At 32.6% G+C, this 11,711-nt stretch overlaps 1 protein-coding gene across 7 annotated transcripts; it reads left to right on the forward strand.

The window, feature by feature from the left end:
- The first annotated feature begins 2,435 nt into the window (after positions 1-2,435).
- Positions 2,436-10,963, forward strand: LOC8288412 (sterol 3-beta-glucosyltransferase UGT80B1). Of its 7 annotated transcripts, XR_001535927.3 has the most exons (16): positions 2,437-2,640; positions 2,839-2,910; positions 4,077-4,170; positions 4,316-4,455; positions 4,590-4,660; positions 6,016-6,097; positions 6,285-6,386; positions 6,532-6,587; positions 7,057-7,091; positions 7,815-8,025; positions 8,239-8,451; positions 9,231-9,290; positions 9,394-9,433; positions 9,579-9,697; positions 9,857-9,920; positions 10,020-10,161. XR_001535927.3 is itself a non-coding variant. In XM_002528566.3 (15 exons), exons 1-15 carry the CDS (start codon positions 2,557-2,559, stop codon positions 10,723-10,725), a joined length of 1,539 nt encoding a protein of 512 aa, XP_002528612.2. In that variant the 5' UTR covers positions 2,438-2,556; the 3' UTR covers positions 10,726-10,963. The 7 variants fall into 7 exon arrangements, 4 of the variants coding, with proteins under 4 accessions (XP_048231835.1, XP_048231834.1, XP_002528612.2 ...); XR_007216409.1 differs by lacking the exon at positions 9,579-9,697 and having other exon boundaries at positions 2,436-2,640; XR_001535928.3 differs by lacking the exon at positions 9,857-9,920 and having other exon boundaries at positions 10,020-10,156.
- The last annotated feature ends 748 nt before the right edge of the window (positions 10,964-11,711 follow it).

The raw sequence follows: 11,711 nt of genomic DNA on the forward strand, positions 1-11,711 counted from the left end.
TGTTGTTGGTTATTGATATTGTAGATAGATCTGTTGGCTTTGTCTAATATGGTGGTGTTATATTCTACGTCTTTGTTGGTTAATCTTGATTGTCATCTATTCTTGAGAGCAAAAGAGAAACCTGTTTTCTCTAGTTTACCTAAAGAGATGCTCTACGTTCTGAAAAAAAGATGGTTCCTTTCCCCTTTTTGGTCCATCCGTCCTCAATTGTAATTTATTTATTTAACTTTTAGTTTAATAAGTAATTTTAAATGTATTCTTTTATTAATTTGTATAGATATTATCATATGTAACGATATTTGAAAATGATAGTTTTTATCGTTTTTTACATTTTAAAATAAAAACAACCCAAATAAAAGTATTTTAGTTTTATAAAACAATAGGCATATTTTCGAAAAATAGTAATAATATTAATTACTTTTTGAGTATGAATTTTTTTTAGGACGGAAGAAGTATTTTATTATATTAATAAAAAAATTTAATGTTTTAGGTGTTAAAAATTAAAAATTATAATTAAAATAAAAAAGAAAACAAAAAAATTGCATATGCAACTAATAACATCCAAATTCTTATAAACTCAGAGGTGGAACTAGACGTGCTTTGGCCTCTAAATATTTTCTAACTATAAATTTACCTATAAAGGTTTTTGATTATCTTTTAAAATAAAAAGTATTTAGCAGCCTCCCCATAAATTTTGTTTTTTATAACTATGCCCTTTATAAATTAATTAAATTGCAGTTATATCCTTCTAATTATTTAATTTCAATTTTTTTTATTCTTGTCGTAAAGAGATGATCAACCGAAGGAAGGGTGCTGCAGCAAGTAGTAGGGGGAACATTGACCAACTTACCGAGGATATTAAGGAGCTCAGGAATGACTTGCAGAATCTGGATCACGACAGAATCAAAGAGGAAGAATTAAAATTGAAGGAAGAATTGACTGGATAAGAAAGTCAAGGGTGTACTGACTCATAATGGGAGACAAGAACACGACTTTTTTCCAGGCAAAAACCATGCAGCAGAGAGCTAGGAACAGCATCTGGGGCTTAGAGAATGCTAAGGGTGTTTTTTAGAGTGATCTGAAAGCTATAGTGGCTATTGCAACTGATTACTTCAATTACCTTTTCAACTCCTCCAATCCTAATCTTTCTGGAATAGTCTCTCAAGGAATGATACCTTGAGTTTCGGATGATATGAACATGGACGTTAGTAGAGAGGTTTCTTTGATGGAAGTTCACCAGGGTCTTTCTTCTTTACCAGGGATAAAGCCCCTGGTGGGACGGATTCACTGCTGCCTTCTTCCAACAACTCCCAACAAAATTGGCCTCTCCTCAAAGATGACTTATTTTCAGTAATGAAAGTCTTTTTTTTCTTTCTCATGGCAGGATGTTAAAGAGTGCAAACCACACAATTACCTGTTTGGTTCCTGAAAATAAGAGTCCCAGAAACATGGACTTAACCTGTCAGTCTGTGTACAGTGTTTTACAAAATCATCTCAAGGGTCCTTTTGAAGAGACTCCAACCTATTATGTCAAATTACTAAAATGTCCAATAATGTGTCCATTAGGTGTTTGCTAATGCGATGAATATAAAAAAGATATACTAAATCTGGTTTCCACATCAGATAGAATTAGCTGAAATCCCCTTTTTTACCTCAAATTGAAACATAAATCAAAAAGTACAGTAGCATTTAGAAAAAGATATTAAAATAATAATACCAATTGAATATATGGTCCAAAATTTTAGTACATTTTATAATAGTTAAATTATCAAGTAGTGTTCAAAATCTCCGATTGACCAGTTTATCGATTCGCTCGTCTTTTTAAGAAATTATTGTATAGAATTGATTTACCACTTCATCAAAAGACTACTTATTCACTGAGTGAAATAATAATATTTTATTTTATTTTTTCTATTTCATTTTTATTTTTTAAAATAACTGTTTTATTAATTTTTTAATTATTTTATAAAAATAAATTAGGTGTCATTATTTAATTGAATCAGTTATTTGAGGACGTGATGTATTAGGACCGTATAATAATTCCTCTATATTTTAATCAAGCTATAAACAAAAGTTTAGCGTGGATTTTTTTCTTATTAAAATGTATAAACTTGAGAAAAAATAACAAAAATATCTATATTTCTTAATTTTTTATAAAAGATATGGTGTTAAATTTTTTTTTATTTTATTGTACTAAGATATCAACAATAGGGTTTTTTAACTTTTTTTAGAAATACGATTTTGATTGTTTTTTGATTTTTGTTTGATTGCAAAAAATAATTAAAGAATAAAAAAAATTAAAATAACTGAAAAACAATTGTACCATATTTAAAAAAAGTTAAAAAATAATATATTTTTTTAAATTAGACAGGAAAAATAATACTTTTTTTTATAATTAATTTTAGGATATCTTTGCAAACTTCCCTAAACTTAAATGGTCAATCCAAGCGCCGAACTGTATTTGGGTCCATAACAAGCCCACATTGAAATGTCCATAGCTCCGAAGGCAGTTACGGTTGTGCCGCAGTTCTCTTCGCAGTTTCTAAGTGCAAAGAAATGGAAGCAGAAATGGAAAAGAAAAGGAAACCAGTGGCTCTTTTTATGGCTTTTGGCACCAAAGGCGATGTCTACCCAATTGCAGTAATTACTCAACTTCATTTTGGTTGCTTAGTCAATAATATTTATGATCTTTTACCTGTTTTCAACGCTTGATTCTGATTATGTAACTTTTACCCATTTATCCATCTAGCTCTCATATACCAGTTTCCCAATTACTTAAATGATTTTGCATGTGCTGTTCACTTGATTGTGAGCTGACTAAAGCTTTTACCTTTTCAGGCCATTGCTGCAGCTTTTGCTTGTGATCAGAAACGACACAATGTGGTTTTAGTTACACATTCAGCACATGAGGTCTGCATCACATTTTCAAGCTCTTCAGTATTTGCACTTTAATTTTTTGTTCATATACGATGGCCTAATATGTTAATCTTATTGATTATTCAAGCCATGTGCTTCACTTTCTTGAAGTTGCGTTGAATCTTAATTGTTCTTTTTAAACCTTAATGTTCGTTCATTGGCTTATATAGGTCTTAATGAGTCCCTCTCACTCAACTTATCCTTAATTGATACTTACTTTTAGTTTCTTATTTACACAATCGTTATTTCTATATGGTTTTTTTCTTATCAGTTCTCACACATCTATTGATAACAATGCCATTTGTTTTAGGCTCATTTGTTATTACTTCACTACCCAACAATCACCACAGTTGCATATAACTTTCCGTAATTTGAGTTCTGTGAATTCAGTTTATTCTTCAATATGATGATTTCTTCACCATTGTGTAGCATCCCAGTTGCATTTCTTCATTTGTATCATTTTGCTCCTGCTTTGGGACCATTATTGTCCCCGTATCGCCCCCCTTTCAACCAAGAGAGAACAAGTACACATCCCCATTTGCATGTAATCCAAAAAATTTATTTATTTTTTATCCCTGGTGTTGTGGAAGTTCTAACATTGAACATTACAACAATATGTCTAGCATGTAGCTGGAATTTATGAACTCTTTTCCCTAGTCTGTTAACATTAGTGGCAGAGTTCCTTTAGCCCAGGATTAGGGTTGAAGCATCAAATTTTGTTTTCTGCTCTTGAAGAAAAACATCACCTTCTATGGCTAGTCTTTCTTTGGTTATTTGTATCTTGGGTTAGGCAAAAATAAATATATCATGAACATGATAAAGTGCAATTCAGACCCAACTTTGGGTTGATTAAATTGAAAAGCTGACCTTATCTGATATCCCCAGAATTTACTTAATCAGAAATAAGCGAATCATTTATTAATTGGAATTAAGAAAGTTTTGTTTTTTTTGCTAAGGTTTCTTTCCCGAATTGATGATGCACAAACACAACATTATATCATTATTAATCTTCACTGAAGAAAAGGAAGAACAAGAAAATTTCTTTTCTTCATACCTTCTTTCTTCTCTCTTTCTCTCAGGGTTGTGTTAATATAGTACTTGTTGGCTTAATATACACTTGAATGGACATGCAGGTAATGATTTTCTGACTCTTTTTGCAGAGCTTAAGGTCTCACTTGGAAGGAAGACATGTTACCCTCCTTCCTATTAAATCACCACCTGTTCTTTCTGTTCATAACAATCATGAATCCACAGGTTACATCATGTTTCAATTTCCATATTGTCCCTATATCTTATATAAGGCTACTATAGTGGAAAGAGAATTGACTTTCTTGTTAGAAGGATAAAACTAAGCATTCTGTTTCTTATTCATAGCTTAATATATATTTTTGCTTTATAGGTTCACAAGGATTAGCTTTATCACTTGACAAAAAGATTATTACAAGGGAGCATAGACAAGAATGCCATTCTGCAGTTGAAGGAATTTTTGGACATGGCTCAAGCATGGAGGATTTTATTGTGATCAATTTTTTTGCTTTGGTACTTTCTTCTTGAGAAATTTGCGTCCTTACTCTTTCTTTAAGTTATAAAGTACACCAAGATATATGTGGGTTTATTTATAAAAGTACTAGTATCACCTAATAAGGAGAGGATTTCTTTGCATACTGTTCCAGGAAGGGTGGAGCCTTGCAGAACTTTTTCATGTTCGTTGTGTTGTTGCTGCTCCTTATGTTATTCCATACAGGTGGCGTTAGATTATAATTTTACTTAGCTGAATTCTCTATATTGTAACTAATAGTCAACCTTCGTTTAGTACCTTAAGGACTTTATCACAGAGGTTCTTCTCCAGTTTATCAAAACTCATGATTGTGTTGTGGATGTACAAAATATAAAACAAACGTATATGTAATCCATATACAAATATAGATAAAAAGAACAGTCAGTTTCAGGTTTACTTGAATGGTGCATATATATGTAAGAAAGGAATAGGTGGAGTACACATGGATTTATTTTCACAAATATGGGCTTATAGTTTCATAATAAGAAGTTCTGATGAAAAGTAGATTTTTAGTAAAGCTGATATCTGAAACATATCAACCTCCTCTCTACAATGCCATTATGCTAAGAATTGATGATTTTCTAGGGACAGACATGTCATGATGAATGAGGGAGAAAACAGGCAAGCTAATCTCTGGGGGGATTATTGGTGATGGATGCATCTTAAAAAGAGTCTTTGAAGGAATTCATTGGGTTTGATAGGAAGGAACTGAGGTTGGGAATTGTAACGTAGAGTTGCAGACCTCATGAGGTAAATTTGCACTTTTTGGATCATGGAGAAAACTAGGAACAGCAAGTCTTCCATAGTATAGTTAAAAACTCATAGAAGATTCAAGTCCTGAAGCAAACATAGAGGAGGTGGTGGGGGAAGCAGGCATTGATATGGGGAATGCTATTTATATTTCTAAAAACCTTTACTTGAAACCATTTCAAAAAATAAAAGACCAAGGGTTATGCAATCTATGGGGTGGACCTTTGTAGTGGTTTGGCATTACTTCTTAAATGTCTATTAGAGAAAAGGAAAATCTCAAACTTCAACTTTTTCATGGGGAAAAAAATATGGTTTACAAATTTTTCATTGCAAAAGTCTCATTTGCATTAGTCAGCCATCTTCTATTGCATTACAAATGGGTCAAGCCATTGCGAAAATTAGCTTTTATGTCAATAAGTATTTCTTTTTTCTTTTTCCCCTTTTCTTTTTTCTTTTTTTCTTCATTTCTATCTTTTTAATTTGTGGATGGAGGTACGGAATGAAAATAAGCAACAGAGATTTGAGGGAGAGTTACTGTCCCTTATCTTTCTTGAAGACTGATAGCTCCTCATTTTTGGTCTCCAAGACTATTTACCATAACTACAAGCTATTGGAGCTTATAAAATTTGCTATTCTGAATGTTGACTTATAGGAGACATCTATTGATTGCTAGATTCATTTTAGTTGATCTTAGTTCTTCTACTTATCAAAATAAGGAAAAACAGTTTTGGTTACGAGCATCTATTTTTGAAAATGTTTTTTATGTTTGACTTTTTCTTTATATATTATAGTGCGCCCTCATCATTTGAGGTTCACTTCAGAAAAGAGCTCCCCCTTCTCTATGAATATCTTCAAGCAGCTCCTATTAACAAGGTGTCTTCAACTTGCTCAGTATAACCTTTTCACTCACTTGTGCAACTGTGCTTTAAAAACATATGGCTTTGAAGTATTCTTAACAAAAAAAGTAATTGGTCTTTATTCTTCTTTCTTCTATGTAATCATATTGGTTTAATGTCCAGCTCATTTATTAGTTTTCTTTTCTGTTCCTTTTTGGGCATAGGTTTGCTGGAAAGACGTGACTCATTGGATGTGGCCACTTTTTACTGAAAATTGGGGATCATGGAGAAATGATGATTTGAATCTGAGTTCCTGCCCTCTTACAGTTAGTGCTTTTCGGTATTACATTTCATAGTTCCATTACCTAAATTATCTACACTAGTTTCTTCCCAATCCATTGACAAGCTGATACTTGGTTGTTTTGCACCACAATACATTTAATTTCACTAAATTCCTTCTTATGAATGCAGGATCCAGTAACAGGTCTTCCTACTTGGCATGATTGGCCACCAGCTCCCCTACTCTTGTAAGTTGTCTTCTCAAGATAGAATACCAAATCATTCCGAGAAATGAATTAAATAAAATGCATTCTTTTATCAATTACATCGGGCTCAAAAGTCCATGTGAAATTCTAAAATAGAGTATGTCAAGGACCATGGAGTTCAGCTGAAGGATTTCATTCCAGTGTCTTGAAGACAGGAAGTAAAAAAGAAGCAAGAATTTAACTGAACTAAATAGTATTATATGAGCATTCTTGTGATGGCTTTCCTGTAAACTTAATTGGAAATGGCATAAATGTTTGTTGCATTCTTTTCAAGAATTCCCTCCCTCTTTTTCAAGAATTCATGTGTCACAACAGAATTAAAAGGAAGGAGCGACACTGTCCTTTATCTCTCTCTTTGCCTTCTTTTCCTCTCTCTCTCTCTCTCGCTCTCTCAACAATAGATCTAAACATTGAAATCAATTTCTAATTGTTGACTACTTCTGTGTAACAGGTATGGATTTAGCAAGGAAATTGTCGAATGCCCAGGTGACTGTATTTTTCTTCCTGCTTTATGCAATTTGTTGTGCACTTCTGCTTTGAACTGCAAGATGGAAAACTTTATCCCTTTCTTTCTTTGATTAAGTCAATGAGAGGTTGAAGGCTAGTGAAAGACTTTGAAGTATGATTCACATCCTAGGAATCTTACTGCACATGAAATCATTAAGGTTAATTCATAAAACATAATTCCTTTATAGTATTGCTGTGTAAAAAAAGGATATCATGAATATGTTTTCCCTTTTACTTTCTTGTCTCTATTAGTCTACTTGTTGCTTGTGTGAAGAACTTGAAAATATTAGGGCTTGGTCTTGTTGGTTAAACCTCAATTTACTTTCTGCTGTTACTTATGAACACTCTTGTTGTAAGAACAGTGTTCGAACTCTGAAATTTGTTATACAAGTGCCTTTTATAGGTCTTGTATCAGTAAAAGGAAGGAGAGAGAGAGAGAGAGAGAGAGAGAGAGATTCAGCTTTATATCTGTTCTTTGCTACAATTCTGGAGGTGGTCCTTTGTGGTGTTTCTTAGAGATAAGCAATGATGCGGCTTTAATGCTTCTGGACATTTATAGAAAATAAGTCGGTTTTCTTGATATGCTCTTTTCAGTCTGCAGGGCAGAGAAAAAATACCTTTCCTCCTTTATATTTTTTCGCCGCTAAGAATTCTTAGTAAAGTTTTTTCTTTTCCATTATCCTTCTGCTAACACATTAACAGACTATTGGCCATCAAATGTTCGTGTTTGTGGGTTTTGGTTCCTTCCTTGTGAGTGGCAGTTTTCATGTAAGAAGTGTGGAGATATTTCAGCAATTTCTTCTTCTGAAAGTCCTAGATCAGAAACTGAAATGTGTGCGGATCATATGAAGTTACAACATTTTCTGAAGGCATCAGTGCCACCTATTTTCATAGGGCTAAGTTCTGTTGGAAGGCAGGTTCCTTAACTTCTTGGTGCTTTTTTAAAAGCTAGTCTCTCGATATTGGGTTAAAGGGGGGAACATAGTGGGGTAGAGTGCTGATTTCAGCTAATTGCGGCGGGAGCCTAAATTTAACAGTAGTGTTTTGAATGGTCCTTTTCTTCTTATTGATTAGGAATATCAATTTTCGCCTTCTCTTGAACTGCTTTTCTCTTTGTTTTTTGCAGCATGGGCTTTCTGAAGCACCCTCAAGCATTCCTTTGGGTCATTCAAACTGTACTGGAGATCACAAATTTCAAATTTATCCTTTTTACTTCTGGCTATGACCCTTTAGATGAAGCAGTCAGAATTCTCAATAGTGAAACTTCCTGCATAGATCAAAGGCAGTACAGCAATGAGGGAATGTGTCTCTTTAATGGTCGGCTCTTCTGCTTTCCCGGGTGAGCATTTCCTGATTTGCTAACTTGAGAGGAGGAGATGCACATTGTTCAAACTAAAATAGTAAAATGATAACTGCCTGAAACTTTTGCAATTTTACAGTTCTTAGTAGCCGAAGATACATGTGAAATTAGAATGCCTACATTAATTTGAAAATGAGTCGGTCATTATTTTGGGTTATGTTATTTTAGAACTACTTTATGAGTTTTATATGAAGGGAAACATTGGATTTCTGTGTAAGGGACACATAAGGAAACTAGAAGGGTAAAATCCCACCAATTAAGTTAGTGATTCATCATATGTTACGCATTAAACTTTTAGATCACGTCACTGGTATTATGGGACTTTGATTAATCACACTATTTAAAAGTTTGTAAGGCCAGCCACTCTGACAAAGTGCAAGGCAACACCTAAAAATAATGGTGAGTACTGAAAATCTGAAGTTGTTTAATTCTCAACTGCATGGTAGGACTTGTAGCATGTGTACTGCCAGTCTACTAAGACATCCAGTAGAAGTTGGAAGTTCCTAGAGAACCTGACTTCAACTAGAACCAAAAAATTTCTTTCTCTGTGAAATGACTGAAATTACATATTTGCATCTGCTTGAGTAAACCTCTCTTATATGTGAAAACATATTAAGTCATGGGCTTCGTGGAGAAGAAACCCCAAACTGTCAAAATTGATTAGAGAGTGAACAATAGTTGCTAAGATTCCTTTCCATGACACTGTTATGGTAATTAAATGTCTTTCTGACTAGACATCTTCTTGTTGTATAAACCAGTATGATACCATACAATTGGCTATTTCCAAGATGCCTGGCTGCAATTCATCATGGGGGCAGGTGAGTGTTTTATTTACTTGATATAGAGTCCAAACATGTCAAGTGTACATCAATATACCATTGCTAATTAGTTTTGTATTACTTTTCTTCATTGATGAATTAGTGGTTCCACTGCTGCAGCGCTATATGCGGGAATCCCTCAGGTTTGTTGCTTCTTTCTTTTTAATTATCATTATTATAGATATCATAAATATGAAGCTTTTGTTTTCCAAATTTTCATTGTTTTGATGGGCATGGTCATTTCTACAAGTTAAGCAACCTAATATTAGACTTGCACTGAATTCTCAGGAAGAGTTGGGATAGCTTATTACTGGAAAAGAAATAAATCTTCAGTGGGAACCATTTGAGGCAAAATTAGAGGATTTTCCATCTCATGCATGTAGCTATATTTGCTACACTATCGCAGGGTGATTTTTTTTTATTAATAGGATTTTCCTACTCTTAACTTAGCCTTTTTCTTGAAGATATTTTTATGTTTCCTTTCTTACGGAATTATTAGATTATCGTGCCATAATGTATAAGAAATTGTATTGCTATGTTAACTGAAGTGACACTTTGTGGTACAGGTCCATTGAATTTCTACATTGTTCTTTGATACTGAACATCTAAATGCTGGAGAAAATACATTAAGTAATTTTGTTTGTCATTGCATTAACCAATTAGTTGTGCTTTATCCTGAATTCTGTTGCAAAACCATTTGATCAATCCCTCATGGATATTTGATGGCAGGTAGTATGTCCATTTATGTTGGATCAGTTCTATTGGGCTGAGAGGATGTATTGGCTTGGCGTTGCCCCAGAACCTGTTAAACAGAGTTATCTGGTTCCGGATAAAATAAATGAGATGAGTATCAGGGTTGCTGCGAATATGCTATCAAAATCCATAAATGACACATTATCTCCTAAAGTTAAAGCACGCGCGATTGAAATTGCTGCAAGAATCTCTCTTGAGGTAATGCTTGTTCCAGAAATTAGTGTGGTCAATTGTAAATAACGTGTCTTAAGGATATCTTGTGTTCTATATGGTACAAAGTGAAATTTACGAGCAACAGCACATTTTGTTAGTTGCGCATCATTGTTATTATTGCCAAAGCTAGAAGTTCCATCTCATCATTTTCCACTGTACAAGCAGTTATTAAACTTCTTTTATATCATGAAACTTTTCTCAGTAGATGAGTTTTAAATGGAAGTGTTTGATCTGTTTTCTTGCTCATTGCCTCTGAATCTGCAGTACTAAGGGCCTGCTCATTTTCCCTCCTCTTTGCGGACATGATGATTCTAGACTTTCTCGCATTTCGTCTTAAATTATCGTTTACTATGTGAGCTTAAACTGAAAGTGCTGCACTACTAACTGTAAAATCTTTGCCTGCAACTTTCAGGATGGAGTCATGGAAGCTGTAAAGATACTTGAACAAGAGATGAATTGTTCTGGTTAAATACAGTTGGTAGAAGGGTGAGGAACTTTGCCTGTTTGATATCAACCTTTTTCTTTTTGAACACTTTTTTCTGATACCAGCCTGAGTCGCTTTCTATTGGATGAACATTTTATTATCTTGTCGTTTTTAAATTGTATAGCTATATTAAAAGTAATTACAACTTAGTACTGGATGTTTTAATGTAGACAAGATTTGAAAAGTATTTTTAATAAATATTTAGTAATGTGTTTATCCAAAATCTTAAAGTATGCACACGTGTTTAATATTTCCGATAGGATATAAGTATCAAAATACCGAATCTAGACATATACTTTTTTGGAGAACTAGTTTTCTTATAGCACTTGAATATTAATAATTGAATTTGTTCATAATAAAATATATAAATAATTACTAAATTTAGAATAATAAATACTGTTAATGTAAAATTGTATAATTCTTAAATTATAATTGGTTTATTTAAACTTTATTTTTGAAAATAATTAGGCCATTTATATTTGTAAATGCATTAGTTAGTTGAGTTAATTTTTAAAATTTTAAATAATTGAGCTCAATATTCTCATAATTTAAATTAATTTTATACTAACATTAATAACTTATCATTAATAATTGATACATTATTGATCAAAATTGAAATTTTATTTCTCCAAATATTTTATCATATTTTTGTTTGGTAAAAATGACTCATTCAATTTAAATATACATAGTCTTCTAGATTAATATTTATTTTACAAATATGTTGTATATTCTTTTTAGCTATATTACATGCTATGATATGTACTACAAGATAATGCTAGCACCTTTTTTTTTAATAAGTAAAAATAGTTCATCTAGTGCTATTTCACTATAAAAATATATATAAATCGAAGAAGTTTTCATTTATAATTATATATATATATATTTAGTCCACTTGATACAAATCTCTATTGCACAAATTGGAGGAGTTTTTATGGATGAAATTTATTATTAGCATTCAATATAATCTAAAT

The sequence above is a fragment of the Ricinus communis genome, chromosome 6, assembly GCF_019578655.1.
Source record: "Ricinus communis isolate WT05 ecotype wild-type chromosome 6, ASM1957865v1, whole genome shotgun sequence".
In the NCBI taxonomy this organism is placed as follows: domain Eukaryota; kingdom Viridiplantae; phylum Streptophyta; class Magnoliopsida; order Malpighiales; family Euphorbiaceae; genus Ricinus; species Ricinus communis.